Here is a 26,882-nt window from a genome sequence, read left to right as displayed (position 1 = left end):
ACTCGGAGGGGGGTGTTAGTGAAATTCCATTCCACTGAAAGACGGAACAACAGCCATCTGAGGTCCACGGTCCAGAAAACTCATTGGATGAAGTGCACAGACAATCTGATGCACTGACTTTATTCCTCAAACTGTCAGAGCTGATCTCTTTTCATCTGGTGAACTTTTGTGGGGATAAAGAGTTGAAGATGCAGCTATCGAGGGTTCCTGTGTGTGCAGTCCTGCTCGCCCTGTGCTGGATTGTGACATTTATGTATAACATTGAAGTAGTTGATTCTGCAAAATCCAACACGAGGATCAGAGACGTCCAGACGAGGAAAAACAGCAGCATTCATTCAAAAAGAGAGGAATTACAGGTCACACCTTCAGAAGATGTTCAAATGGATGAGGCGGATGTTGACAAAGAAAAACCGAAGAGAAAAAAGAGTCCTGAGGAGCTTTTAGCTGGTAAGCGACATTTCTTAAGTACCTCAAACATTCATGCAGTGATTCAGTTTCGTCTGGAAAGCTTGTGTTTTATCATCATGAGATGTTTGGCTCAACCCAAAGTTTCACTGGCTCCTCTGGGGTTATGCAACGGTTTTAACTAAACCACGTCTGGTCGATTGACTGACACAGTTTTACTGTTTGCCATGTGGAAATGAAATTACAGTTGAAAATCGTTGAATGGGAATCACAGATGGCTTTTGATAAACAAACATTACGGGTATGGAAAACAAAAGCATGAATCCATTCTGTTTTTTGCTGACGTCGGAGTTTTGCGTGATTTAGGAAACAGAGAGTAAGAGAGACAGAGCAACATTTGGTTTAGATTGAATCATTCAAGCATTGTGAAAGAGCCATGTGTATGACAGCTTTCAAAATGATAAACGGAAGGATGTCTGATGGTGGCGAGAGGTCGCTGAGGGGTTTCTAGACGTAAGCTTGCTAGTAATTCATATCTGATGGGTGAATGAAAGAGATCATTTTCACTCCAGAAAGAGACTGTATTTATGTTTCCTTGGTCTGGAATTAATTTGCTAGTATTTCAGGCAAACGGTAGCTTGAGACAACTGCATAAGCGTCTTGTCTGATGTCGTCTTTGATTTGTTTTTGTTCTGTGGATAATTATGATCTTGAACCATCCCCACAATGACTGAGAAACTGTCCTGCTTGTCTTCATCTCACTGTTAACAGAGATCTCACAAACAATCTTTGATTCATTTAGACTAGATATCTGAAATTCAGTTGATATTTAAAACAGAATGATAAGACAAATATTATCCCTTTGTATATAAAAGGGAAAAACCAAAGGTTTAAGCTAATCTGTCAAAGTCCTCTGGCTTCATGTTGTCAGCCATCCAATTGGAGAGCAGAGTCCTCTAAACTAAAGGAAAAAAGGCACACGTGTTTCATCTTAAAAGTGAACTTGAATTTCTGTAGTACATAAAATACCATTCTCCCGTAACTTTCTCTCACAAGCCAAGGCAAAGAAAGCAGCCGAGAAAGAAGCCAAAGCCAAGAAACCCAAACCGACGAAGAAACCAAAGTCACCAAAACCAACGAAGAAGCCCAAACCTCCAAAACCAACAAAGAAACCCAAGCCACCAAAGCCCACCAAGAAACCAAAGGCACAGAAGACCACCACGACACCAACCAGAAAGCCAACGGTGGAGGAAGAAGAGAAGTTGCTCTTAGAGTTGGGTTGGGACACATGTATGTATATACTGTATACAAACTGTACAAACCTCAAGCACATTTTTATTTGGAAGTAAATGCTGAGGTTGTGACTTTTTAAATGCTTACAATTTCCTCCGTTGTCTTCAGTATCTCCAACAGAATCATCAAAGACTGAAATAAAGGACCCAGACCAAGGTATGACAGCAACATCAATGAGATTAAATGGAGAGCGAATGGGCATCTGCGTCTCCTGGACCTGAGAAAAGTCTCACAAATGTCTTTCAGTAGAGATCTCAACAACATATCAAGCTGAGCTCAGATTGTCAAGTCTGCAATCAAAAGTCATTATTATTGAAGATCTCAATATGAATGCAATCCTTTCCCAACAAATTTTCACAAATCCAGAGTATTTGATCTCTACAAGCAAACTTTAAGCAATACGTTTTCTCTGTGAGGCTAAATCTGATAAAGTGACTAAACTATTTCTTTGGAAAACATTACAAATCTTGACATTTTTATTTAGCTGTACATGTGTGTTGATTAGATGTGCAATTTATAAAAATCCCAAATAAGCAACATCAATGTTTTGTACTGACCACAATAAATATTTATGATTTTATTTTTGTAGAAATCAACCTCAACAAAGAGACCGCAACAGCCCCCCTTATCAAAGCGCATGACTCCGATTACTGGGATGCAAGACGTATGTGTTAAGTACATTAGAATCGGACCCTTTGAGCAGGACGAGAGTAAAACAACACTAATCCTAAACTCTTCACTCACCTAACAGATGAAGTTCCAGAACCCGGCCTCATTCCTGAAGACAAAAAGCCCCCGGGCAGCACAGACGACCCGCGTATATACTTACCCATCCCAGGTAACTACAGGCTGATTATATTTATGATGTGTAACTAAAATGATGGGGTGGCCTCTTTTAAACTCTGTTGATTCAAATCTCCTTAAACAACTTAAATGTGATTATACATTTCACTACATTCATGTAAATAAATACAACCTCATGAATCTTTATTATATACGTGCGAGCTCTCTCTCTCTCCCTCTCTCAATTCCTGTTTTCTGTTAGAGGATACCAGCAGTGCCCCTCCAGCAGTTACCGCCTGGTATGAAGAATACGATTATGCTGACTGTACGTATGGAAAACTTCGTTCATCTGATCAAGTAAAATATGTAACATTGTAAATGTTTTGAAGAATGCATTTTTCTTTCTAACATCAGTGGCCGCAAAGAAACAAGAGGAAGAAATGGAGAAAGCAAGAAAAGCCAAAGAAGAGAAAGGTAGAACAATCACTTTAGGTTCTTTGTAATAAATGAGAACGTTTATACGGCATGTGAAGGCTGTAAAATGAGATGAAGTGTAATTGGCCTGTGATATTGAGGAGTAAGTTTTATTTTATGACCGACCCAAACACTAGTCTTAGTATTGAAGACAATTCCTGGCATTTATCTAAGAGTCTTATTGTGAAATAGAAAGACTCATATCAAGTATTTAATGTGCCTTAATAATATACTCAAAGTAGTAATAGCCTCTCTCTGTCTCTCTCTCTTTGCCCTTAAAACAGCTGAAAAACTTCGGAAAATGTTGGAAGAGGAGGCGGAGGAGGAGGAGAAGAGAAAGCAGACGCTTCCTCCCGCCGAGCCAAAGAGTGAGTATTTCTGGACAGCAGCCACTAATCACAGTATAATAAGAACAGCAACAACACACACACTTAATATTTGTAAAAGCTTCATTCTGTACCTCAAACGGACCCTCAGAAGAGGTTTTCCGTGACTTCAGTGAACTGTCTCAGAGCTGAAGGCAGTAAACGTCAAAGTCGACATGGTTTTCCCCCACAGTGATGTTGTGTCCAGCTGGAGTCGGTTCTTTCTTGAGTCAGCGTTGAGATTGCACACACACACAGACACAGGCCAGAACGACTCCTGGCTCACGATTTAGTCTTTGTTCAGCATAAAGCATAATAATATAAAAACAGTGTTTATAAGAGGTAAAGCCACAGCTCACCCATAAATAGAGATTCTGTCATCGTTTGTTCACCTTTGTGTCGTTAAAAACGGATATGACTCTGTGGAGTACAAAAGAAGATATTTTGAGAAATGTCTCAGTGGCGTTCATGCATTGAAAGTCAATGGGGTTCTGACCAACGTTCTGTAGTGTTCTTCAGAAGATAGTCATGCAGGTTTGGAATGACATAAGGGTGAATAAACGATTAAAGAATTTTCATTTTAAGTGAACTGTTCCTCGAGTGTCTTGAGAAGTCTCACTTTACTTACTTTACTAGAATGTCCTCCTCTTGGTCTGGAGTCTCACCGTGTGGAGGACGATCAGATATTGGCATCTTCAATGTCTCATCATGGATTTTCAGCCCTGAGAGGACGTCTGAACATGCAGGTACTTACACAACCAATCCACGGTTCATGGAAACGTAAGGTCTCAAAGGAATTCAAATATTCCGTCCACATAAAGCTTCTTGCTTTGCCTAAAAGAAAGAATTCCCAGTTCATGAGTTGAAACAACAGCAGTGTAAAAGACGAGTGTGTGTTCAGAGTTCACCGGATGAGGAGGATGTGTACGGTGGAGCGTGGTGTGCCGACACAGAAGAGAAGGAGCATTGGTTTCAGCTGGACGCCCGGCGTGAGGTAGAGTTCACGGGAGTCATCACGCAGGGCAGAAACTCAGAAACACAGTAAGAGAAGCTTAAACGCACATTTCAAAACACGTGAAACTTTGAAAGACAAACAGTCACCTGCACCCTGATCTTTGATCTTATTCTCTTACAGTAACGACTTTGTATCGTCATTTTTCGTGGCCTTCAGCAACGACAGCCGTGATTGGACGGTGCTTCACGACGGTTATGCTGAATGGGTCAGTCTCTACGATAAAGCTTTTAAAGATTAGATGCTGATGACGTTCTCTCTGGTGCAGAGGCTTTCTCCTATTTTAATTGAGGTCAAGTCATTGTTATTTTTCATCGGGCAGCTCTTTTATGGGAACGTGGATAAGGACACGCCTGTGATGACGGAGTTCTCGTATCCGGTGGTGGCCCGTTACATCCGTGTCTTGCCGCAGAGCTGGAATGGCAGCTTGTGTATAAGGCTGGAAGTGCTCGGATGCCCGTTACCCAGTAAGAGTCATGTCTATATCTTTCATTTTTAAGGGCGTAGGGTTACTCTTTGTTTCTGGTACACATCTAGGATCATATATATATAGTCTTTAATTAGAATAGAACACTGATCTATTGGCTGAAATGGGTCTCTTTCATCAGCTAGTTATCCAACCGAGAACGACGTTCAGCCCACCGATGACCTAGATTACAGACATCACAACTACAAAGAGATGAGACAGGTGAGATCAAGACACCACACAGGTATTCTTGAAGGGCACAGAGGTCAATGCTCATGTCACAACACGTTCAGTGTGAAGGTGTTTGTGGCTGTACTGTGATCTGGTTAAGCGGTCGTTCCAAATTCACCAAATGATTCCTGTGTATAAACAGATGATGAAGGTGATAAATGAAGAATGTCCAAACATCACCAGGATATATAACATTGGCAAAAGCTCGCAGGGGATGAAGATGTACGCGATGGAGATCTCAGATAACCCTGGGGAACATGAAAGAGGTTAGAGTTGTTTTTTTGTTGCATCATTTAAGCCTCAACAATTCATAAACGTGTTCATTTGTTATGACTTGATTTGTGAATGTTTAATAGTGTGGTTCAAAGGAAGAAAAGTTAATCTAATTTTGATACTATGATCAATGTCAAAAATGTAAATACGACCTCATTCAAGTCTTCATCCAAGACTTAGATGACTTAAAAAAAAATTCGAAACAATAATATCTTGTCTCTTACCACATAATGTTCTTTGACATATATATATATATATATATGTGTGTGTTTATGTTTTTTTTTTTGTTTACTTATCTGTGTATTTCGTTCTGATAATTGTTAATCTATTGGAAGGAGAAGGAATCTCCTTGTACTGGTTATCTGTTTGATGCTTAACCAATTCATTTCAATTCATTTCACAAATAAAAAATATAAAAAACAATAGATTAAATATACCAATTCTTATGTTTTCCGTCAGGTGAGCCGGAATTTCGTTACACAGCAGGGCTTCACGGGAATGAAGTTCTGGGCCGAGAACTTCTGCTTCTCCTGATGCAGTTCCTGTGTAAAGAGTACAACGACGACAACCCACGGATCCGCCGCCTCGTGGATGGAGTTCGCATTCATCTAGTGCCGTCACTTAACCCTGATGCCTACGAGCTCGCCTACGAGATGGTGCGATCCGATATCACAAACAACTCCTGCCCATTTGAGATTATCACGCAACTCACTTTGGATAAATGTTGTCTTTTCCAGGGCTCTGAAATGGGAAACTGGGCTTTGGGTCATTGGACAGAGGAAGGCTATGACATTTTCCAGAACTTCCCAGATCTGAACAGCATTCTGTGGGGTGCTGAGGACAGAGGATGGGTTCCACGGATCGTTTCAAATCATCATATTCCCATTCCGGACAATTTCCTCAACGGTTCTGTGAGTAAAACAGAGAGTGTGTCAAACTAGTTACAGTACAATCATACATAAAGTGTAAATAAAGTGTACAACCATGAAGGTTGGATGTGCATATAAAAGTATTCTAAATAGGTTTACATTCAGGGATTTTCTTATGTATTTGTCTATTTTTAACTTAACAAAGTAATATATCAACATACTAAAGAACATTTTCCCAAGACAGCAAAAACTTCTAAGATTTGTGTTACCCCATAAGCAACTTTTTATGTTATAATAAGTCAAATAAAAATTAAGGAAAGATAAAAAGATGGAAAAAATTACAAAAAAGCAACTAAAAAGAGAATAATATTGTTGAAGCGCTAACAAACATAAACTCACCAAAATTAGATTTTTATCACATACAATTTTGCTTCTCGAGTAAATGTATGACGTAAAATGTGGAGTTCGGGTCCTTGATTCTGATTGGCTGAACCAAGTTCTAAGCCGTTATAAAATACCCCAATATATAACGGCTGACCGCATTACCTAGCCTAAATATCTTTTTTTTCTTTATTTTATGACACCTTGCTACGCATATGGAATAATAACCGTTTTCGGGCCAAAAACGGTCTTAGCTGTGCTAGGTTCACACCAGACGCGAACAATCGCGTTCCACACTCTTTGTTACTGCCACGATCGGACAAACTGTTTCAATCTTTGACGCGTGTTTGCATCTTTGCCTTGACTTTGTATGTGATTTATTCGCGCAAAACGGTTAATTTGCGTTTGGTGTGAACCCAGTGTAATGGACTGTGACCAACTGCTTCTTGGGGTTTATTGCTTTATTGCACATATTTACTAAAAAATTTAGATTAACCATTTGTAACTATACAAATGAACAAAATAAAGTGACAAAACAAGTAAACATAAATTGTACAATCAGCCCAATTTTAACTAAATCAATTAAACTGCAATCTAGGTGGCTGTTGAAACCAAAGCCATCATCGCTTGGATGGAGAGGACGCCGTTTGTTCTGGGAGCTAATCTACAGGGCGGAGAAAAGATTGTCGCCTTCCCCTTTGACATGCAGCGTCCGGCCCGGGTCGACGGCAGAGGAAACCAGCCGGTTTTGCAATATCACCAGATGAATGAAGATACGTGGGCCAGGATCCAGCGACAGAACGAGGGCGCCCTGCGCGAGACCGCCGACGAAAACCTGTTCCGCTGGCTGGCCATGACGTATGCTCACAGTCACCTCACCATGACGGAGACCTACCGTGGTTCCTGCCACACAGACGACATCACAGGCGGCCAGGGCATCATCAACCGTGCCAGCTGGAAGCCTGTCGTGGGCAGTATGTAGTGACACACAAGCATATGAAACTTTTCAGACTTGAGCTACACCTCAAATTTGCAGGATTAAAACATATTGTTCCTTGAGTATCAATAAAATGATTCTTTAGCTTCATAAAGTTTTGTGTCTCTGTAGGCATGAACGACTTCAGCTATCTGCACACCAACTGTTTCGAGATCTCCATCTTTCTGGGCTGTGATAAATTCCCCCACGAGAGTGAACTGGCAATGGAGTGGGAGAACAACAGAGAAGCTCTGCTGGCTTTCATTGAGCAGGTTACAAACTCAACAAATCATGTATCGCTGAAAATGTGGTGATGAATGTTGGCTGCCTCGATGACTAAAATGTGCAAGTTTATGTGACTTCTGTGACGCGAAAAGCAGCGAGAGCGCGCCCTCTAACGTCCGATGGATGAGGCTTCTTCATTTTGATAAGCGTACTTTTCCAAGGAGAACACAGAACTTTTTTGTACAACACGCACGTAAATACTTGAAATAGCTTCAAAAGTAATTGTGCTTTATATCGAAAAAATCCACAGCTCCCTTCTTTACTTGCATGTGTAAAGCAGTTTTGACTGCTCCAATATGGCGGCGTCGTTGACGTATGATTCAGCGGCCTTGTGGGTTGGAGTGTATTTGGTCTGAGCAAGATGGCGATGTGTCTGCTGTATTGTAAATTCTGCCACATGTACAGTACATACATGTACAGTTACTTTCAGACCCATGGTGCATACAAATAACACTAACACAGAATAAAAAAAAAATAAACAGATAAATACAGAATATACATATATGTCAAATGTGCTTTCTCCAAATAAAACTATTAGGATAAATAAATAAACAAAGCGCAAAGCAAAAGTTCTCTTATGTGTACCAGTTTGATTCTTTTAACTAACTTGCTTTTATACGTAATAGAAGTTGACAAGTCTGTAAATCCTGCATTTTTTGTGACCCACAGGTGCATCGTGGTATTAAAGGGGTTGTGAGAGATGTAGACGGGAATCTTTTAGCAAATGCCACAATCTCAGTCGAGGGCATCAAACATGACATCAAAACAGGTAACACACAATCCTGTGGTCACAAATGAATCCCAGCATATCCACCAGCAACAAACACTTTACTGATGGTAAACATCTAACTGCTGTTGTTCTGTATCTGACTGAAGCTCCTACTGGTGATTACTGGCGACTTCTGAACCCCGGCGAGTATCGTGTAACGGCGAGGGCAGACGGGTACTCATTGCAGACTCGTCTTTGCATTGTAGGCTATGACGCCACGGCATCACCCTGCAGCTTCACTCTGAATAAATCTAACTGGGCCCGGATCCAACAGATCATGGCTCAGAGGGGCAAGAAACCGAGGTTGGCCACCAACAGCACGGGAAGCCCAGACGGCCGCGTCGGTGTTGAGAGTACAAGGAGCTCTGCAGCCCCCCAAAATGAGCGTCTGCGCCGCCTGCGTCTGATGCGTCTGCGCAAGCTGCGACTGGAGAAGATGAAGGGCAGTATGACCACAGTGGCCACCACAACGACCACCGCCCCTCCACCCACTACAACACCGTCAACAACAACCGAGGCCACGACCTCGTGGTTCCATTCATGGTTCGGAGGGGACAGTGTGACCACTGAAGACTATAACTTTGAGTACAAAATCGATGATTATTAGAAGTGAAGTATAATTGGCCTGAAGTGAAATATTGAAATAAATGTTCATCATCTGGTATTTTAAATTTATAAGCTTTAAGGCTATCAGATTATAGAATAACTTCTCTGTGGAACAGGGTATGAAGGAAGGGAAATATCGTTGTTATTTAATTCGAGGTATCTTGTGTGAACGCTCATCAGAACGAGATAAAAAGATGGAGTCATTTCCCATTAGGATTTACAAGCTGCCATCACATTACATGCTTGTGTACAACGCTAGTATAATGTACACGTTTATGTAATAAAATGTCTAAATCTAGTTTCATTCTGCTTTTTATTTTTATTATATTTGTCATGTGTAATGCAAAACTCTATACAATTCTATAAAAATAATATGTATGGTATATATAAAATATTATATATATATATATATATATATAACGTTTTCAATATATTTATGCCTGCATTCATCAACTTTTATTTTGCCAATGTCGTCGTGGACAATGTCGTCAATGCGTCTCTATTTTTATGGGTGTGGATGAGGGACTATAAATAAAAAAAAAGTTTTAAAACAAAATCCCGCAAAATGATGATATATATCGTGATAAATATGCGTATATGTTATTGTATTGACGTTCGCCAAACGCTCTTTTAACTTCTGCACGCCACATTTGTATGGGTGTGGAAGAGAGACCTTTATTTTGAAACGCCGCCTTCTGCCAGGCAGCTAGCAAGTTTCCGAAACTATCCCTCTCGTAGTTGTGAGCTCATTAAATGTCTTCTTCCTTTTCTAATCACATCCGCTTCATCACACATATATTTATTGATGCTTTCATTGATCTCGCAGATCTATAGAGGCGCGTTCATCTGTTTCAACGAATAAAACGAGCGAATAAAGAAAGTTGGTATCTCTTCAGATTAGATTAACGTTAGCCGTTAACGGGTTAGCTACAGTGTTCGTTTCACACAGAGAAGGTAAGACATGACACCTATAAAATCAACATAATCGTTTATATTTACAAATCTTTTTAAATAGGAATTGAGACACATCGTGGTTTTACATTAGCACAAAAGCTAAACAGCTGTCTTGGAGCACCCTGTTGAATTGGATTGAGTTATAGTTACACGTCAGTTGTATGCAGATCATATCCGATGGTTGTCATGTCTCGGTGATCTCATTGTGTATTGTATGCTAAATGTATTTGGATAAACACGTGACCACTTATCTTGCGTTAGATGCAATGAACGGTTATATACATATAGTGAGAAATCATTGAATTGTCTTCTAGTGTCTGTGAATGACAAATAATGTGTTGTCGTTGTAGGTCCTGCCCAGAAACACCATGAAGCTCTACAGTCTGAGTGTCTTGTATAAAGGTTCGACGAAGGCCAATCTGCTTAAAGCAGCCTATGATCTATCATCGTTTAGTTTCTTTCAGAGATCCAGGTGTGTTTGTGACGTCAAGGCTGTCGTGGCTCCATGTTGCTATGGTAGACGCTGGTATACCTCAGATTGGGGCTGCCAGATGTGTACCAGAAAAAATGAAATTACATTTAGTCATTTAGTAGATGCTTTTATCCAAAGCGACTCACGAAGAATTCAGGGAGCAATGAGTGATATGTGTATTACCTGCCTAATCCTAGCAGCAGTGCAGTTTAAGAGTGTTATATAGTTAAGTGTGATAAAGAAAAACGTACACTAACCCTCTTTCTCTCAACAGGTTGTGGTCTGGCTTTTGTTGAAACTAGTAACTTTGTATTAGCACCTATTGTACTGTTGCTCTTTGTACGATATCGCTTATTGCTCCCCGAACTCTTTGTAAGTTGCTTTGGGAAAAAGCGTCTGATAAATGACTGAATGTAAATGTATAATTTACAACGATAAATATAATTCATATAATTTGTATTTACAACAAGAATTGACATCAAATGTTTAACAAAAAAAACATTCAATGCATATTTTTAAATATATAGTCAAAGTTTTAGGTTGATATAACCTCTATTCTGTTTTTCAATATTGACTGTAAAAACGTAAATTGTGCTTCAGATGGGTCACATGGTCATAAAACGATTCTTAATGCAATAAAAGGTGTGTTTGGATGCGTTTTACATTTCTGTGTTCATTTTGCAGCGTACAGGAATTCATGACGTTCACAAGTGCCCTGATTGTTGAACGGTCAGCGTTGGGCAGTCGAGCGTCTATTAAAGAACAAGGTCAGTGATAGCTTATCAACATGTGTATTACTGGCACGCTCAGATTGTAGCTGTTTAATTGTAGATTGTGCAGGACAAAGCACTGTTATTAAGTTGACTGTGTAATTCAAGTTATTTAGATGTGCTCCTGTGAACCATGAAATCAGGCCAGAAATCCTGTATAAGCTGTTTTGTTTGTCTGTATTTTTTCTCGATAGAGTACCTGTGTCACGTGTACGTGCGGAATGACAATCTGGGGGGTGTCGTGATCGCAGACAACGAATACCCATCCAGAGTGTGTTTTACCTTACTGGACAAGGTAAGACCAGAGTAAAATAGAGCATAAAGATATCTGCTCAGAATGCTAGACCTTCAATATAAAATGATTGATTAATAAATGAACATGTTAGTGTAATAAATACAGGCAGCTGATGTAAACAGTTTTGTGGTCGTCTGTAGGTATTGGATGAGTTCTCCAAACAGGTGAGCAGTATAGACTGGCCTTCTGGGTCATCTGCCACTATTCAGTACACAGCACTGGACAGTCACCTGGCTCGATACCAAGTGAGTTACACCCATGAATAAATAAACAGCACAAGAAAAGCCATTCAGTCGGATTAAGCAGGGTCTAAAGGCATTAATATGCACGTTTCATTTAGCCTGAAATATTATGTTCTGCAGAATCCACGTGAGGCTGACGCAATGACCAAAGTACAAGCCGAACTGGATGAAACCAAAATTATTCTGGTGAGCAAATGAGACACGATATCAAAAATCTATATTGTATTAATCTTGTTTTCAGTTAGTCATTTATATAAATATAAATGTAATATCTGCTACCTGCAGCACAGCACAATGGAGTCACTTCTGGAGAGAGGAGAAAAACTAGATGATTTAGTCCAGAAGTCTGAACATCTTGGAAACCAATCGAAAGCCTTTTATAAAACGGTCAGTACCTGACACATTTTAGTAACCCCCTAGCATCCACACAGAACACCTTAGGACTTGAATTAAAGATATTGCAACCTTTTTGTCACAGTAAAAACACTTTTGTGTAACACTCGGCGTGTTTTGTATTTTCTAGGCACGCAAGCAGAACTCCTGCTGTGAGATCATGTGATAATCGTGAATGAGAACGGACTCTCTTCGGCCACCTCTACCTTGATTCTTTTTTTCAATTTTTCTCTCTCTTTCTCTTGGGCTGGTGTGTCCAGTGTGCAGCAGTCATAGTAAACACACTGATACGACTGAGCTGGTACAACGATATACAATAAAAGGCTTAGAGGGAGCTGATTTCACATTGATGCACCACACTTACTCTGCCGCCAGTTTTGACGTTGTTTGAGAACTTTGTTTTCTTCAGAGTTCCTTGAAAGCCGGTGACTGTTCCTCAGGGTCCGATGCAAACTCAGAACTGGACTGTTGCGGATTAAAGCATGGAGGGGCTCAAGTTTTATGTCCCCGCTGTGCCTTACTTTAGACAGCAGTGTGTTGATATTCAGACTGTTCATCAGCCTTATAAATGTAGGAGTGAAAATGCTGCAGTTTCAATTTAGACATTATTCAGCTTTGCCTTTGTAGTGTAAAGTGTAAATGTAGAATTTTGTCCTGGGTTAATCCTTTTTTTTTAAATGTGAAACGCTAAATAATGTGTTGAATATTAATAAATGTTGGATGAGGAGTGAGTTACGATTAAATTCTCAATATTGTGCACAGTGTAAGTGACTGACCAAATTTAATGTCTCAAAGTCTGTTTCTGTGTACAGTTCTAGTATTTTGTCTTAATGTAAATAAATAACTGAATCGTATTGGTTTTTGGAATCATTTTTGCAGTTTAGCTTTTAAACCTTCTCACTGCAAATATGAAACATTCCTGCAATATTTTGATCGTGTTATAAATATACCAGCTGGTAGTTTGTTGAGAACTCTTGTGATATTTGAAAGTAAAAATGAACATTTGAAGTGTGGTCATGTGTGAAATCAGCCTCCCTCGCCTGGATCTCTCAAATGCTGTAATCTAACATAGCTTTGCTGCTAACAGCCTTAAAAGTAACACAAGAAATATATGAGGGAGAGGAAAAATCCAGAACATCAAATGTTCAAACGCTGATGTTGTGGTTTTATACATCGTTCTCCATGACTGCCTTGTGTAAATCGTCAGTAATTGTTTGTATTACTTGTATGAGATATATGTACGGTTGGGCTTTTTCAGCACAAGTGTCAGCAGTGTGTTAATACCGAACGTTTACAGTGTTATATTCTGAATGAGTAAATTTGTGCTCATTTTATGCAGCTTCTCTCTGCCCTCAGTAGTGTACGAGTGAATTACTAACTGTTATATATCTAGATGTTGATATTGAGGTGCCTTTCCCTGGTCATTGCCAAATCATCACCAGCTCAGTTTAGATCAACACTGACCTGAGCATTTAATGACCCTGCACAAATTCATTAAATGTAATGTTAGCTAGTAAATATTGGCATTAATAAAAACACGATCAGTTTTAACCGATGATCTGAATTATATAGTCTCTTGCCTTTTTTGTGATCTTTGTATAGACCCAATTGTCGCATTAAATGCCGGTTTATAATACTCGCTTGTATAAACTACAGCTGTTGAGTCTCTTTCATTCAGAAAAAAACAATTAGGGTAATAAAGCATTCAATAGTTAAAGTTAAAAAGTGTTCATATGCTCTTACAAACAAAATGTCAAATTTATGATCAAAACGAGAACTTGTTCTGATAACAAACATTTATGATTACCAAACAACAAAACATTGAATGAAGTAGAGTTTTAGTAAAGATGAAAGATACAATATTACAATATCCATCAAGAACATTTCAAACATATAGCGAGACAGACATTTTCTTGTGCATGTCTGATTTAGACATAACTTATTCTCTGCATCTTCTTTCACTGTACACAATCTGTCGGCATGGTAGGTTTTCCCACAATGCATCAGTTCTGAAGTCCTGTCGGCTGTAAGTCCACACAAACCTTCGGCCGTTAGGATTTACCGCTTCTCTGTCGGTTTCTTCTTAGCATATCGGAAACTCTTGAGTGGATTTTTGGTTTTGAAATTCTTCTACAAAAAAAGACAACACATACAGCGGAGCATTTATTGTTTCCAGCCTTTATGTTTTTTTTGGTTTATTTACTTTTTCAAAAAATAACACAATAGTACAGGAGGAAGACATTGAGAAAACAAGACAAGTAAAATTAAATAAATGATTTAATTCATAATAATACTATGTTTAACCTGTTTTCTCACCTTAAAGCTGCTTCTCATCCCATCCACTCCTCTTGTTCTGAACCTTCGCTTCCGTCCGTGCAGTGGATTGATAAGACTTTTCAACGCATTCGGAACTAAAACAGCCATAAAAGACTCAAATCAGTTATGCCTAATATTTCACTCTATTGATGTCCACTATTAAGAAATAAAAATATTTGTTTAAATAAGAAAAAGGCCTTACTCAGGTATTCTGGCACATTTTTCAGGTGAGGTTTTATAACGGCGGGATGAAGATCTTTATCGTGTCGTAACAGCTGGAGATCTCTGGGATTATCGTCGAAGTACGTCTGCAAGGGATTTAATCAGTAACTACAGACACTCATAAGCAGAGATGAGCATCAATATGGCCAAACAGAGACAATCAAACCTTCAACTTCTCTGAATTCAGAAGCTCCTGTTTGATCTCCTTCAGTCGGGCCTCTTTAACCGCCTGTTTTGTCACCGATCTCATGGCGTCCTGCACATATTGCAACACACGAGAGACTCTGTACTTCCAAACGAACCAAACTATGAACTGATGTGAATAGGCTTAGACAAAATCTGGTGACAATCGTACCCGACATCTGTATCTGAACGCTTCGATTTCCTGCATCTTGAAGCCATACGGTTTCAGTACGCAATCTGTGGCGTCTGTAAATACAGAAGAAAAACAGTTTTGGTGTTCATGTTGTGCAGGTCTAAGATACATAACATTATATAGAAATAAATATAACACATACATTAACTTTAGTGTTAATGAAGGGCATTGCATCATACAATTTTATCCTTTCTCCAAAAAAGTATCATTTTCAAGTGTTACACATCTATCTAGCGCAAAAGAAAGATCACAGTGAATATCCCAGAGCTACATGTTATATTTAAGAAAATTATCTATAAAGTCAAAGAACTATAGGTAAGGGTCAAAGGTCATACATGGTTGTTTGGTTGTTTAAATGGACAACAAAGGCTTTTAAAGTTGTAAAAATGTTATGGCACACGATTAACTGAATTAAAATATTTGTTGAATAATTTTTGAACAGTTATGGACTTTACCTCCAATGAGAGCCCTTTCCACCTCTTCAAGCACCGGAAGTTCTGTGTGAGATATGAATGACAGAGCAGTGCCAGGTTTGTCCGCCCGAGCCGTTCTGCAGAGAGCCGGGAAAATTCAGAGCCATACATGCAGTACTTCATTTAACTTCTCTGACCTATTATAAAAATGATCACTAAATATCTAAATATGCTCACCTGCCGACACGATGGATGTATGACTCGATTGATGCTGGGAAATCAAAGTTGATGACATTGAAGACATTGTGAAAGTCAATCCCTCTGGAAACACCGTATTCCTTGTCTTTGCCTCTGAGGGAAAAAAGTCAAGTTTTCAACACAGCACAACATTATCCTTTAGGATCAAACGATTACGTTTCATTTTAAGTTGTGATATGAAATGTTCTATATTTAGTTTGTAGGAAACCGTACTTTCCACTTTTCCCCGCTTTCTGTTTCTTTCCTTTTCCCTGGGATTTCTGGGAACTTGAAGCTGGATTTTCTAGTTCATGTTCGTCTGTGGCAATGATGTAATCGTAGAATCCCTGATTAAACTGAGAGATGATGTGACACCTGAAAAAGAATAAAAACATAATTTATTATTCACAACATATTTGCACCTTCTGTTGTTATTCATTGGGGCAGAACTATATGTTTGTTTAAAGGTCCAGTGTAGGAAATTTAACAGCATCTAGTGGTGAGGTTGCGAATTGCACCCAACAGCTCATTCCACCCCTCTCCTCTCCCATTTCGAAGCACTACGGTGGCAGACACAGAACTAAGATGCCGTTACGGTTTAACGAATTAATCTTTATACACCTCTGAAGACATAGTTATGTATTTTATATAGCATTTCTGTCAACAGATCTTCCAAGACCTTTAAAGAATAGAAACCTGGTTTTGTTTAATGTCTTTAGTCACAGATTCAAGATTTAAGAAACTGGAATTGAAAAGTCTCTTCTTTCGGACCTGGAGTGAACTGGCAGTTCCGAGTTCAGAACGCATGCAGGAATGCTAAACTGCTCCAGAAACAGTTTGAGTCTGTAACATCGCTCCACAGCATTGACAAATATCAGCGTCTTTCCTCGAACCAGGCCGAGCTTCAGGAGGGTGTAGATGAGCAGAAACTTGTCCTCCTCCTCACACTTCACGCTGTACTGCTGGAGCTGTGAAGCGTCTGGAAGCTGAGAACCCTGGAGCTTCAGCGTAACCTAGAGCACATGACAACCATTAGATTCAGATCCATCAAAAACACACAAACCCAGAATGTTTCCTTGTTCTTCACTCACAGGATTGTGAAGGACGAGGTCTTTCAGAGCCTGAACGTCGTCGTTCATTGTGGCAGACATAAGGAAGGCCTGATATATCTTGGGTAGATGACTGAAGAGAGAGAACAAAAAGGAACTTTATTGCTATGAACATATAGACCCACCATGGTCTGACAATGACTTTTGTCTTGGTATTTTACAATTGAATGAAAACAAGCCTGTCACGTACCACAGCAGGCTTTTCAGGTCAACTTCAAATCCAAAGGAGAAGAGCAGATCGGCTTCATCAATGACCAGAACTTCTAATGACGAGAGCGTCAGATTCTGAGCACTGACGTGAGCCTGAACTCGGGATGGCGTGCCCACCACAATATCTGGTTTCTCCATTAAAATGGGCCTATGGAGGATTCACGTGCACATAGAATCATCAAGAACGGATTCATCAGACTGACATCAAAAACAACGAGAAACCAGCCTCAAAGATCACCCCACAGTACTCACTTCTGCGATGATAGATCCGCTGTGCTGGAGATGTCTGCAACTCTGACATCTCTGCTACAGAATGCCGTCAGCTGTCGGATCATGGTCTGTACCTGCTGGCCAAGTTCTTTGGTCGGGACCAGGACAAGAGCTCTAACCGCCTGCTCACGAACCGTCTGTCATAGCAAAGAAACATTATAAGCAAGACCCGTTTTCTAGGGCCGTGAGTAATCTCAACACAAACAGCCCCCCGTTACCTGTTTGGACGTGAGGATCCGCTGGATTACTGGTACGGCATAGGCTGCGGTTTTCCCCGAGCCGGTTCGAGCTCGGGCCAGCAGGTCTTTCCCATCGAGCGCCAGTGGAATGGCTTTCTCCTGAATGAGGGTGGGATGAGCCCAGCCCAAATCAGCCAGAGCCTGAAACACATAATCAAACTCAGCATCAAAGTATGAATGCAGATCTGGGAACCTTTTTACACATTAAGTCATGTACATGCTGACTGATTCAATTCATTACAGTGATTTTGCAGTATTGCTATTATTTTCTAGAAAAAATACTGTAGTAAGGAGTATTTACTATAGTAAACTGTAGTACACTATTACAGTAATTATTTACAACACATGGTAATCCAAACTACAGTCTTAACTATCCTTGACTGTTAAACTGCAAAAACATACTGTAGTATACTTTAATATTATTTAACTATAGTAAGGTTAATAAAAACACTACAGTATCTTGGAATATAAAAAACGCTTCCTATATTACATTTCCAATAATAAAACTTGTATATTTTTGTGTGGAGTGTTACATTGTTGTTGTGTTTAACTGAAATAGCTCTAGTATAAATATTTGCAGAAGCTAAGGTAAAGAGGTAAGACGTTGGTTAAAAACACTGCAAAGTAGCAACATATATAGTTTCCTAAACACAAGACAAGATGTATTTGTGTAGAACTAACTAAATTGATTACATAACCATTTAAGAGAATAAAAAAGGATAAAGGACAAACAATGTTTGTAAACTGTAAAGCTCATTCGGCTCAAACATGACAGCACCGATTAAACAGAAGCATGTGAACCGACAAATCAAACACGACCAACATATTTCTGACACTCTATCTCGTATTCCGAAAGAGACATCCGTTAAAACGTATTATTTTACCTTTAACAATCGATCATCTACACCCATCTCATGAAACTCCAGCCTTAGACCCTCCATCTTCACACGTGTGTCTGCGTACAGGCACACAGTCCAGCGAGTGAGCGGACGCCACCGCGCCCCCTGCGGCACTGGAGGACAACTGCAAGGTCAAATCAAAACAATTCAAATGTGGCGGTCTGTTAAGTTTATAATATCCATATATGAATTGACATGCTATGTTTGCATTTTTGTACGGTCTCAAATATCGTATTTACATTCACGTGTTGTTTTGAGGCGCTTTTATCGCTCCAGCTGTAGTGCCCGTGAATGACCGCGGGAGTCGCTGTGTCGCCAAGCGCCCCTCTGAGGAACTGACTCAAGACAAACAAAAGCATCAACGTGGAAGAAAAACACAGCGGATTCAAAATACAAGTAAGTGTGTGCTTTTAAATGTCACATCGTAGAATTTTACGCATATTCTAATAAATCGTACGAGAATAAAGGTCTACGTATGAAGACGAATGGCTTTAAACTACCACACACTTATACCAAACGTACTACTGTTGACCAATCACATAATGTCAAAGAAAATTGGCACTGAATCATCATACTAGTCATTCTGATATATTGAATCAATCCATAACATTTCATTGTATATTGTCTATACCTGCACTCAGAATACTTTTTGTGCATGCAAAGGAGAAAGGAAAATCTGATATGGAGACTCAGGTATACAGGATTAGATTGTATTTTATAATCTCATGCATGATAACGAAGATACAATTGCTCATGTGTTAGTGAGTTAATGCTGAATGATGCTGTGTTCAGATGCGGCAGCGGGTTTTTACCGGGGTGGTCACTCAGATGCAGGAGCATCATGGGATTGTGGATCAGGAGGTTCATTTCCCAGTGAGGTTTGTGTCTGTGATATTCCAGCAGACAGTGGAATAAAGTGAGATTTGAGCTTCAGTGTTTGTGGTTGTGTTGTAGTGTTGTGGTGGGTCGCATCCCGGTGGTGGGGGAAAAGGTCCTGGTAAAGGCAGTTCAAGACCCTCTAAAATCCATAAGCTGGACGGCTCAGAGGGTCCAGACCGTCAATGGACAGGTATATATTTTTTGCTGTCATGATGAAACTGATATTTAAAGAGATAGTTTTCCTAAAAATAAAAAGATGTCATGAGTTAATTGCTGTTTTGTTTGTTTGAGTTGTATTTTTCATTCTGTGTGACCAGCCCTTTAAATCTCCTCCTCCGCTGCTGCCGTCCATGTCAACAAATCCGAAGCCTGGAATTTTAGGAAATAAACCACAACCACTGCTGAAATCTCCCAAGATCCCACCACTGATTCCCAGCATGCAGCCAAATCCAGGTATGTGATAGACTGATGCAAGCGTTTTTCTGTATGGCATTGTGATCACATCTGATGTGTCGTGTGACAGGTGGTATGATCCAGATGTCCCATCATCAGCAGATGCCGTGGAACGGTCCATTTGAAGGTTGGGGCGGGGGGAGAAAGAGACATTTAGAGGTCATGGGTGGACGGAGAGGTGGACGCTGGTGAGTTGGAGCGCTGTTACAAACCAACTGTTTAAAGCCATGCTGGAATAGTTTATAGGCACTAGAATGAAAAACAGTTCATTTGCACATTTACTCCAGTTTTGTGATTATATTGGACCTTTTGAACTGTTTAAATTCTGTATTTTATAAATTAATTACAGTATTAGAATAGGTTAAAAGTCGCCATGATATTGTCTCTGGTTCATTTCTCACAGTTGAAGTAAAAAGAGTGCATTGCATTGTGGGATAAAGTATTCCACACACTATGCTCATGGGTAGTCTGTGTATACAGAACATTCACATATTGTGTGTACAGGATGCATCCTATATACTTCTTTAATAAAACATAATTTAACAGATTTGTCAAATGTCTGGACAGCGCCTCATTCATTTTTGGTGACTTCTTTAAAACAGCTGTGTTTTTAACATGGACGTGTACTTGTGTTGTGTTGTGACAGGGAGGATAGCAGCGGAGGTTCGTGGGGAGGAGACCCCGTCAACCAAAAGAGGAAAAGATGGAGGGCCGTCTCAGAGGATGAAGTGCCAAAAAAGAGCGCTTCGATGACATACAGTAGTCCTTTCTTCTCCTGCTTCTCCAGGGACACGTAAGTCAGTACGATATTAAAAACAACGATCAACCCTGAACTCTTTCTGGTTAGTCTTTTTGGGTAATGCTTAAAAGAATATCTCAGCCCAAAATGAAAATTATATTATTCTTTGCATAACTGTCTCTTTAGCATCTCCTTTTGATTTTTTTACAGCCAATCCTGCGACCCTTTGGAGCTGCAGCGGAGGTACTCGCACCTGCAGAGGCCCTCAGAGCTCTTCCACCTTCAGTTGTCCTGGACCGAGAGTTTCCCTCCCAACCATCCTCTGCGTCTGAGGGGTCCATGTCTGTTTCACGTGGGGTCACACCAGCCTGGGACTGCAGCAGCTGTCAGCGAGCCCACAGATTCCACATTCACCGTGAGGGTACGAGTGATGCATCTCGTTCTCTTCTTGACTATCAGATACTCTTGACTGGGCTGTAATTCTGTGTGATTCTGTTTTCTCTGCAGGTTCTGTTACTTTCAACGCCGTGTCTTGAGGACTTTTATTCACTGTGTTGTAATCTCTCAAAGGATGGTCAGACGCAGAAGGATGCTGTTCACCCCACAACACTGCTTAAGGTAAGAATGTCAGGTCTCAGCATCTCGGAGTTCAATTAACGTCTGCTTGAAAGAGCTGAACACCATCTTTGCTAAATTTACTTTATATATATTTTGAAAGTGATGCTAAAACACAGTTTCAAATGTTTCATAAATGTTTATTTAATACACAATTTAAAAAAAGTACTTTGTAATTTTAGTTCATTGTAATAGTTTTAAGCAAAATTAAGTTAGTGTGTAATAGTCTTTCTTTTGAAGTTTGCTTGTATCATGAATGAGTTTATAATAAATAGCCTACAGTGCAAAATAAACGTGTATTTACATTTAGTTTTATACTGTTTCAAATGTTTTAGACATTTTTAATAAATATGATTTTCCTGGTGAATATGTAAATTATTTTTAATTTCACATTTGTGACGCGTAGCATTCCCTACATGATACATGACACAACAGAAAATTGAAAACACAATAAATTTGTGCAATGTTATTTATATTGTTTTATACATAGTTCATTTATTATAGTGTGATCTTAACAAATGCAGAATGCCGTTTCACTCTCTGTGTGCTTCAGTTCATGTTGATAGACATCGGAGGGGAACTGCGGCTTCCGGGGGGTTCCTGGTCATCCAGTACTGATGGAGCAGAGCCTGTGAAGGACAGTCAGACTTTGATCAGCACTGCCATCCGTTGTGTGAAGTATCAGACAGCCCTGGACCTCTCAGCCTGCACACAGTGGTCTGTCTTTTCCTCTTACCTTTTTGTGACATTAAACCATAGATTCTATTTGTCAGACTATATACAAATACAACATTGCTCATTCACCTCTCTTTCATTATCTTTAAAGGCACCGGATGGCTGAGCTCAAATATCTGTCTGAAGGAAAAACAGAGACGGTCGTGGTGTTTTTGCCAGATGTTTGGAGTCTGATGCCAACAGAGACCGAGTGGACGCATTTACGGCAAGAACAGCAGGTACAGACTGCAGAAATTGTTTAATGGTGAGATTTTATGAGGGAGTATCACATCAAAGATGATCTGTTTTTATTTTTGTTTAATGCAGAATGCTGAATCGACACCTCCCGAGGTTCCGTCTTTGGTTTTTAATCCAGCTGCTGGTGTGAATCTGTCTGTCCTGTGTCTGTCATCACTGTTGGAACCGCAGAGCTCCCAGACGAGAGACAGCTGTGAGGTCAGTCCGGTCAGAATAAACAAAGTCTTAAACTTTAAAGCAGAGTGTGCAAAATGACATGTTCATAATCTTTCGTAAAAAAGGATATCTGCCTTTAAAACAACTTTTCCAAGGCTGTGTGGATGGGGAAAATTAAGCCATATTATATAAAGCAGTGGTTGCCCACAAGGGGGCCCCAGCTGACTTCCAAGGGGGCCTCAAGGTTTTAAAATAAGACAAAATTGGCATTGAAATCAATAAAATATTAAACATTAATCTGTGAAATATTGTATTGGGTAGAAATGTTGATGCTTTGGGTGTGGAAGGCAGACCCTTGAATACTTTTTAATACAATGAGGGGCCTTGGAGTCAAAAAGGTTGTGAACCCCTGATATGAAGCAATATTATTTGATGTAGGCGTTTTCATGTCACGATGCCATGTATGTTCATTAATGCAATGCATTACTGATAATATGAAAATAAAACCGAATGTAATTGTATATCGTTTTATCCGTTGTGCTGGTAACAGGTGAGTCTAATGGCAGAGATGTTCAGCGAGATGCTGCAGAGGGATTATGGACTTCAGCTTTATCAGTGTCTCTGCAGTCTGCCGCAGGGTCCTAGTGTCTCTCCCACCTGCCACAAAGAAGACAACAGCACGTCTGTGGTACACAGTCACCATCAGTACATCAGTACACTTTTTAAATCAGAAAGCATCTTGTGTTTTCTCTCATGTGATCAGTTTAATGTACAGTTTCACAAGGCATTGTATCTCTGTAGGAGGACAAGGCAGGAAGAACAGACAAGCAGCACGCGGAACCGAAAGCAACTGATGCAAAAAAGAGAAGAGTTAAAGAGAATGATGAGCAGGGAGACACAGATGGGATTTCAGTGACGGAGGAGACTGAGCCTGCTGAGAAACCATTGGATCATGTGAAAGAGAGTAAAACTCAAACTGGAGGAGGAGACGCTCAGAGCAGCATGACATCAGACAATCAAACGTCTAAAGACAACGTGAGAATCAACTCGTATTGTGTCTGGGTGTGAGTCTCGTGCGACGTGTCTAAACCTCTATCTTTATGGTTCCAGGAACGTCCACCTGGTTGGACCGGTGAACTTCCTCGTAAAGTTCTTTTATCATGGACGTTCTTTGACCGGCAGCTGACAGGAAGTGTCAGAGAACAAGACCTCCTCAACATCCTGCTCTCTCTCGGCCTGCACATCAGTCCTGCTCAGGTTTGATTTCTTACGTTTTGGTCTTTAAAATTATTGACACATTTAAAAAAGCTTACGTGATTTCTTCTTCTCATCACTCATTTCATTTCCTCTTGTGTCATCAGGCTCTAGATCTGGTCAGGAAGACAACGGTCAACGGAATTTGTGTCTACAGAAACCTGTGCAGTCGCTGGACAGACACCGATCACGCAGATGACATCATCAGTGCTGAAGGTGTGTTGGGTTTAAACAAACGCACGTCGTGTTCTCAAACATGCTCATTTGTTGGATTATAAACATATGGCTGTGGGTTTCTCCCAGGGAATAAAGCGCTGTTGCCCGTACAGCCCTGTAGAGAGAAAGGCTCTGCCCGGCGCTCTTCTCCCAATCATAAAACCGATGTAGTGAACTACAGAGGGAACGTCATCAACATACCGAATCTGCTGCGGACCTTGGAGAGCAGCAGAACAGCCCAACATGAACTAGAGAAACAGATCGCCACGCTACAGTCCAGACTGGGTGAGACACACCTCCGTCTTCTGACATGTGTAATGACTCCAAATGTGTCTGTGTCTCAATGTGCACTTTACATACTTATGCACTTATTCTATATACAGTGGTATGCATTACATACAAGGATGTTATGCAACGCCCATGAGCTCTTAAGATTGATCATATTTGAATTTTGAGATCAAATTGTTTCACCTTTTGTGTGTGATTCAGAGGCAGCAGAGGCGATGGACTCCTCTTGTCAGCAGGATTCGAGCCAACATGAAGAGCTAAAGAGGAATTTACAGAATGCCGAGACGCTTAACAGAACATACGAGAGGAGTTTGAGCGAAAACACCAGCCAGATGATGTCTGTCATTGAGAAGATGCAGAAAATGGTTGAACAGGTGAAGTTCTTGGTTGTTTTACAGGATTATAGATGCTTTTTTCGGGCGGTTTCTCTTATTCTATTCTGTTTTCCTTGTTTAGACTGCAGCCCTCACAAATACACAGGATGTAAAAGACAAGATGTAGAAACCGGAAAACTGCTTCAATTGCAATGCAATCGTGTTTGGACCAATGAGAAGACATGTGAAATAAAAGAACGTTTAGTGTCTCTTTTTGTTTATTCGCTTGAAGAAAAAAAAGTCAGGTTTTAATCGTTTTCCTGCACATCGATATGCAAATTAGGCCTACGTTTAGAATAAGTTTCATTGTGACGTGTGAACATTTGAAATGTTTTGATTTTGTTTTAAGCTTTGATTGTTTATTTCAGATGCATATGCATTGACACAAAATGTGGAATTTATTCAAAATCATTTGGCTTTATTTATTTATTTAGTTGTATTTACCTGCGTTTTTGTTTTTGTTAATATGGCAGGCTTGGCAGCTATGGAAATGTGTTCCTCCACAAGGCTGACAATCTCATAAATAGGACGAATGAAGGAAATGCTTTCTGTAAATGCACCCACTGTCACGTCAAATATTGATTCTAGATTTAAAACTAAGCCTTTTAGATATTAACTTAATAAAAAAGCCTCTCCTTTATTGAATTGTGCATTAGGAACAGATTTTAAAAAAGATAAATACTTTTAGACGCTAACCTGTTCCATAATCAATCTTCATAGTTTATAAAGTTAAGTCTTTAGTCTAGACTAAAAGATACTCATGTTGCAGTTCATATTTCATGAAATGCTGTCTGAAATATAAGCAGTGTGATGCAGAGCTCAGCCCAAAAGCGTGTTTTTAGTATATGCCGCAATAGGCTTGAAAGTATTAAACGTTACTGTCTTTTCCTCAGGGACTATTAATGTTTTTTATTTGCCTGTTTCTGAAGAATTGTATAGGACTTAGCTGTCTTCCAGAATCTAAACAAACTCTCATTCAGTGTTAAATGAGTCGACAACACAGATTATTTCCCATGTTTTACTGTTTATCCAATAGAAATGTCATATTTTGTTTAGTGAATGGCCAATAAATCAAAAAAACTCAAATGATTTGTCACGCTTATAACCAATAGAAATCAAATGTTGATTGTTGTTAGTTATAATAGACGTGTGTCTTTCTGTTGATGGGTTATTTCCAGCCGATTATTGTATAGCTGTTATATATTTATGGAAATACTTTCTTACAGTGTATGTATGTATACACCCACAGCAACAGGGGGCGCCATTTCAGTTTTAATTAACTATATATTTAATTCAATATTTTAGAACCGATTTAGAAACATTTAAAACGTCCAGAACTCAAAACAATGACTTCACTTTAAGAATATTAACACTATATAAAAATCGCACACTTTAAAAATCAAGACGTGTCCGTTCTTATTTATGTGAATATAATAATTACACCGTACTTGATGTCCATATCTTAGTTTATGTAGAAGTTACCTTGCGCTACAGATTTATAGGTAAATACCTTATTTATATTTATAAGACATGTTTTCTAACTCGTTTACACGCGAGCTGAAACCCAGCCCAACGTCTTCATCTCAGCCAATCAGATAAGGCTTCCGGGCGGACGCCACATTACGTGATAAATATTCATGAGACAAGACGAGTACGTTTATTTATACAAAACATCACGTTGGATATAGACAATCATGCGACGTGTTATGAACGCTGCTTATAATAATAATTATAATAATAATAATAATAATAAGATAACGCAGAACGAGACGAGGCTGAATCCAGCTTCTTATTCGCAGTTTCTTATTGACGCTATCCGTTCCACCTTAAAAACGCGAAGCATCCGCTTTTCCAGTTTCTTATTCACGCGTAGCTTAGGGATCATCTCGCGTTTCTCTTCTTTTACGTTTTTAAAATAAAAACTTTTGTGTGTGTGCGTGCGTGCGTGCGCGTGTGTGTGAGTGTGTGAGTGCACAGATGATGGGATGCTGCTTGCTGTCTAAGTCATGACATGCTGAATGCCCCTTGGATGAACGTGAACTTCACGTGGAACCTCCATCACCCACTCCCCTTACCATTCTCTATATTACTTTGATAGAACAGTTTTTTAGGCAGCCTATCTCCACAAAGAATATTAATCATATCCAAAAGTACCTACATGTTTCTAAGTGCAATATTCTAGTACAGAGCCTGCAATACGGTTTATGCATAATTAAGTAAATGATGTGTATATTTGTAAAAAGCATAGTATACACCGTTTTTTAATACTTTGCATATCTATAATTAACTGTACATCTAATGTAAATTAATTATTTTCATCATTGATGTATT

The 26,882-nt window shown here is 39.6% G+C and overlaps 4 protein-coding genes across 6 annotated transcripts; 3 read left to right on the top strand and 1 right to left on the bottom strand.

Moving 5' to 3' along the window:
- On the top strand, window positions 1-9,491 carry aebp1a (AE binding protein 1a). Its single transcript, XM_079449168.1, has 20 exons — window positions 1-447; window positions 1,462-1,695; window positions 1,807-1,854; window positions 2,288-2,362; window positions 2,450-2,536; window positions 2,744-2,806; window positions 2,896-2,955; window positions 3,240-3,323; window positions 3,957-4,066; window positions 4,222-4,361; window positions 4,456-4,540; window positions 4,655-4,799; window positions 4,941-5,020; window positions 5,172-5,295; window positions 5,762-5,958; window positions 6,040-6,213; window positions 7,151-7,526; window positions 7,661-7,800; window positions 8,483-8,582; window positions 8,690-9,491. Exons 1-20 carry the CDS (start codon window positions 189-191, stop codon window positions 9,187-9,189), a joined length of 3,081 nt encoding a protein of 1,026 aa, XP_079305294.1. The 5' UTR covers window positions 1-188; the 3' UTR covers window positions 9,190-9,491.
- Window positions 9,492-9,663: 172 nt separating this feature from the next.
- On the top strand, window positions 9,664-13,168 carry ykt6 (YKT6 v-SNARE homolog). Its single transcript, XM_079448864.1, has 9 exons — window positions 9,664-9,928; window positions 10,015-10,142; window positions 10,493-10,614; window positions 11,299-11,381; window positions 11,579-11,679; window positions 11,820-11,924; window positions 12,042-12,107; window positions 12,207-12,308; window positions 12,445-13,168. Exons 3-9 carry the CDS (start codon window positions 10,511-10,513, stop codon window positions 12,478-12,480), a joined length of 597 nt encoding a protein of 198 aa, XP_079304990.1. The 5' UTR covers window positions 9,664-9,928; window positions 10,015-10,142; window positions 10,493-10,510; the 3' UTR covers window positions 12,481-13,168.
- Window positions 13,169-13,636: 468 nt separating this feature from the next.
- Window positions 13,637-18,706, bottom strand: ddx56 (DEAD (Asp-Glu-Ala-Asp) box helicase 56). The gene is made up of 14 exons (XM_079448863.1): window positions 18,591-18,706; window positions 17,686-17,847; window positions 17,450-17,604; window positions 17,178-17,345; window positions 16,970-17,060; window positions 16,650-16,891; window positions 16,113-16,253; window positions 15,879-15,992; window positions 15,684-15,778; window positions 15,208-15,281; window positions 15,019-15,108; window positions 14,833-14,938; window positions 14,631-14,725; window positions 13,637-14,444 (listed from the first exon to the last, which is right to left on the bottom strand). Exons 1-14 carry the CDS (start codon window positions 18,645-18,647, stop codon window positions 14,373-14,375), a joined length of 1,662 nt encoding a protein of 553 aa, XP_079304989.1. The 5' UTR covers window positions 18,648-18,706; the 3' UTR covers window positions 13,637-14,372.
- A 192-nt stretch (window positions 18,707-18,898) lies between these two features.
- ccar2 (cell cycle and apoptosis regulator 2) lies at window positions 18,899-25,719 on the top strand. 3 transcript variants are annotated; one of them, XM_079449345.1, is made up of 19 exons: window positions 18,929-19,001; window positions 19,269-19,298; window positions 19,398-19,483; window positions 19,560-19,674; window positions 19,802-19,937; window positions 20,008-20,125; window positions 20,584-20,730; window positions 20,887-21,097; window positions 21,184-21,294; window positions 21,845-22,008; window positions 22,118-22,244; window positions 22,333-22,461; window positions 22,970-23,107; window positions 23,221-23,454; window positions 23,530-23,676; window positions 23,781-23,889; window positions 23,977-24,174; window positions 24,379-24,551; window positions 24,634-25,719. In XM_079449345.1, the coding sequence occupies exons 2-19, from the start codon at window positions 19,287-19,289 to the stop codon at window positions 24,676-24,678; spliced, it is 2,400 nt and encodes a 799-aa protein (XP_079305471.1). In that variant the 5' UTR covers window positions 18,929-19,001; window positions 19,269-19,286; the 3' UTR covers window positions 24,679-25,719. The 3 variants fall into 3 exon arrangements, with proteins under 3 accessions (XP_079305472.1, XP_079305471.1, XP_079305470.1); XM_079449344.1 differs by having other exon boundaries at window positions 18,946-19,001; window positions 19,247-19,298; XM_079449346.1 differs by lacking the exon at window positions 19,269-19,298 and having other exon boundaries at window positions 18,899-19,001; window positions 24,634-25,658.
- Window positions 25,720-26,882: the final 1,163 nt, after the last annotated feature.

Source organism: Barbatula barbatula (assembly GCF_947034865.1).
Source record: "Barbatula barbatula genome assembly, chromosome: 24".
NCBI lineage: Eukaryota > Metazoa > Chordata > Actinopteri > Cypriniformes > Nemacheilidae > Barbatula > Barbatula barbatula.
The sequence above is the reverse complement of the archived record's forward strand: the minus strand, read 5'-3'. Positions and strand labels throughout refer to the sequence as shown.

What these genes read in the sequence shown, in the direction of transcription:
- ykt6 (XM_079448864.1), top strand. Translation starts at nt 10,511, where the DNA reads ATGAAGCTCTACAGTCTGAGTGTCTTGTATAAAGGTTCGACGAAGGCC. An exon ending in AGTTTCTTTCAGAGATCCAG is followed by an intron (nt 10,615 to 11,298) that starts GTGTGTTTGTGA and finishes TTCATTTTGCAG; the next exon opens with CGTACAGGAATTCATGACGT. An exon ending in GTTTTACCTTACTGGACAAG is followed by an intron (nt 11,680 to 11,819) that starts GTAAGACCAGAG and finishes GGTCGTCTGTAG; the next exon opens with GTATTGGATGAGTTCTCCAA.
- ccar2 (XM_079449345.1), top strand. An exon ending in CAGCATGCAGCCAAATCCAG is followed by an intron (nt 19,938 to 20,007) that starts GTATGTGATAGA and finishes GTCGTGTGACAG; the next exon opens with GTGGTATGATCCAGATGTCC. An exon ending in TCCTGCTTCTCCAGGGACAC is followed by an intron (nt 20,731 to 20,886) that starts GTAAGTCAGTAC and finishes ATTTTTTTACAG; the next exon opens with CCAATCCTGCGACCCTTTGG.
- aebp1a (XM_079449168.1), top strand. Translation starts at nt 189, where the DNA reads ATGCAGCTATCGAGGGTTCCTGTGTGTGCAGTCCTGCTCGCCCTGTGC. An exon ending in ACGACGGTTATGCTGAATGG is followed by an intron (nt 4,541 to 4,654) that starts GTCAGTCTCTAC and finishes TTCATCGGGCAG; the next exon opens with CTCTTTTATGGGAACGTGGA. An exon ending in CTGGAAGCCTGTCGTGGGCA is followed by an intron (nt 7,527 to 7,660) that starts GTATGTAGTGAC and finishes GTGTCTCTGTAG; the next exon opens with GCATGAACGACTTCAGCTAT.
- ddx56 (XM_079448863.1), bottom strand. Translation starts at nt 18,647, where the DNA reads ATGGAGGGTCTAAGGCTGGAGTTTCATGAGATGGGTGTAGATGATCGA. An exon ending in TAGATGATCGATTGTTAAAG is followed by an intron (nt 17,848 to 18,590) that starts GTAAAATAATAC and finishes TATGTGTTTCAG; the next exon opens with GCTCTGGCTGATTTGGGCTG. An exon ending in GCGGATCTATCATCGCAGAA is followed by an intron (nt 17,346 to 17,449) that starts GTGAGTACTGTG and finishes AATCCTCCATAG; the next exon opens with GCCCATTTTAATGGAGAAAC.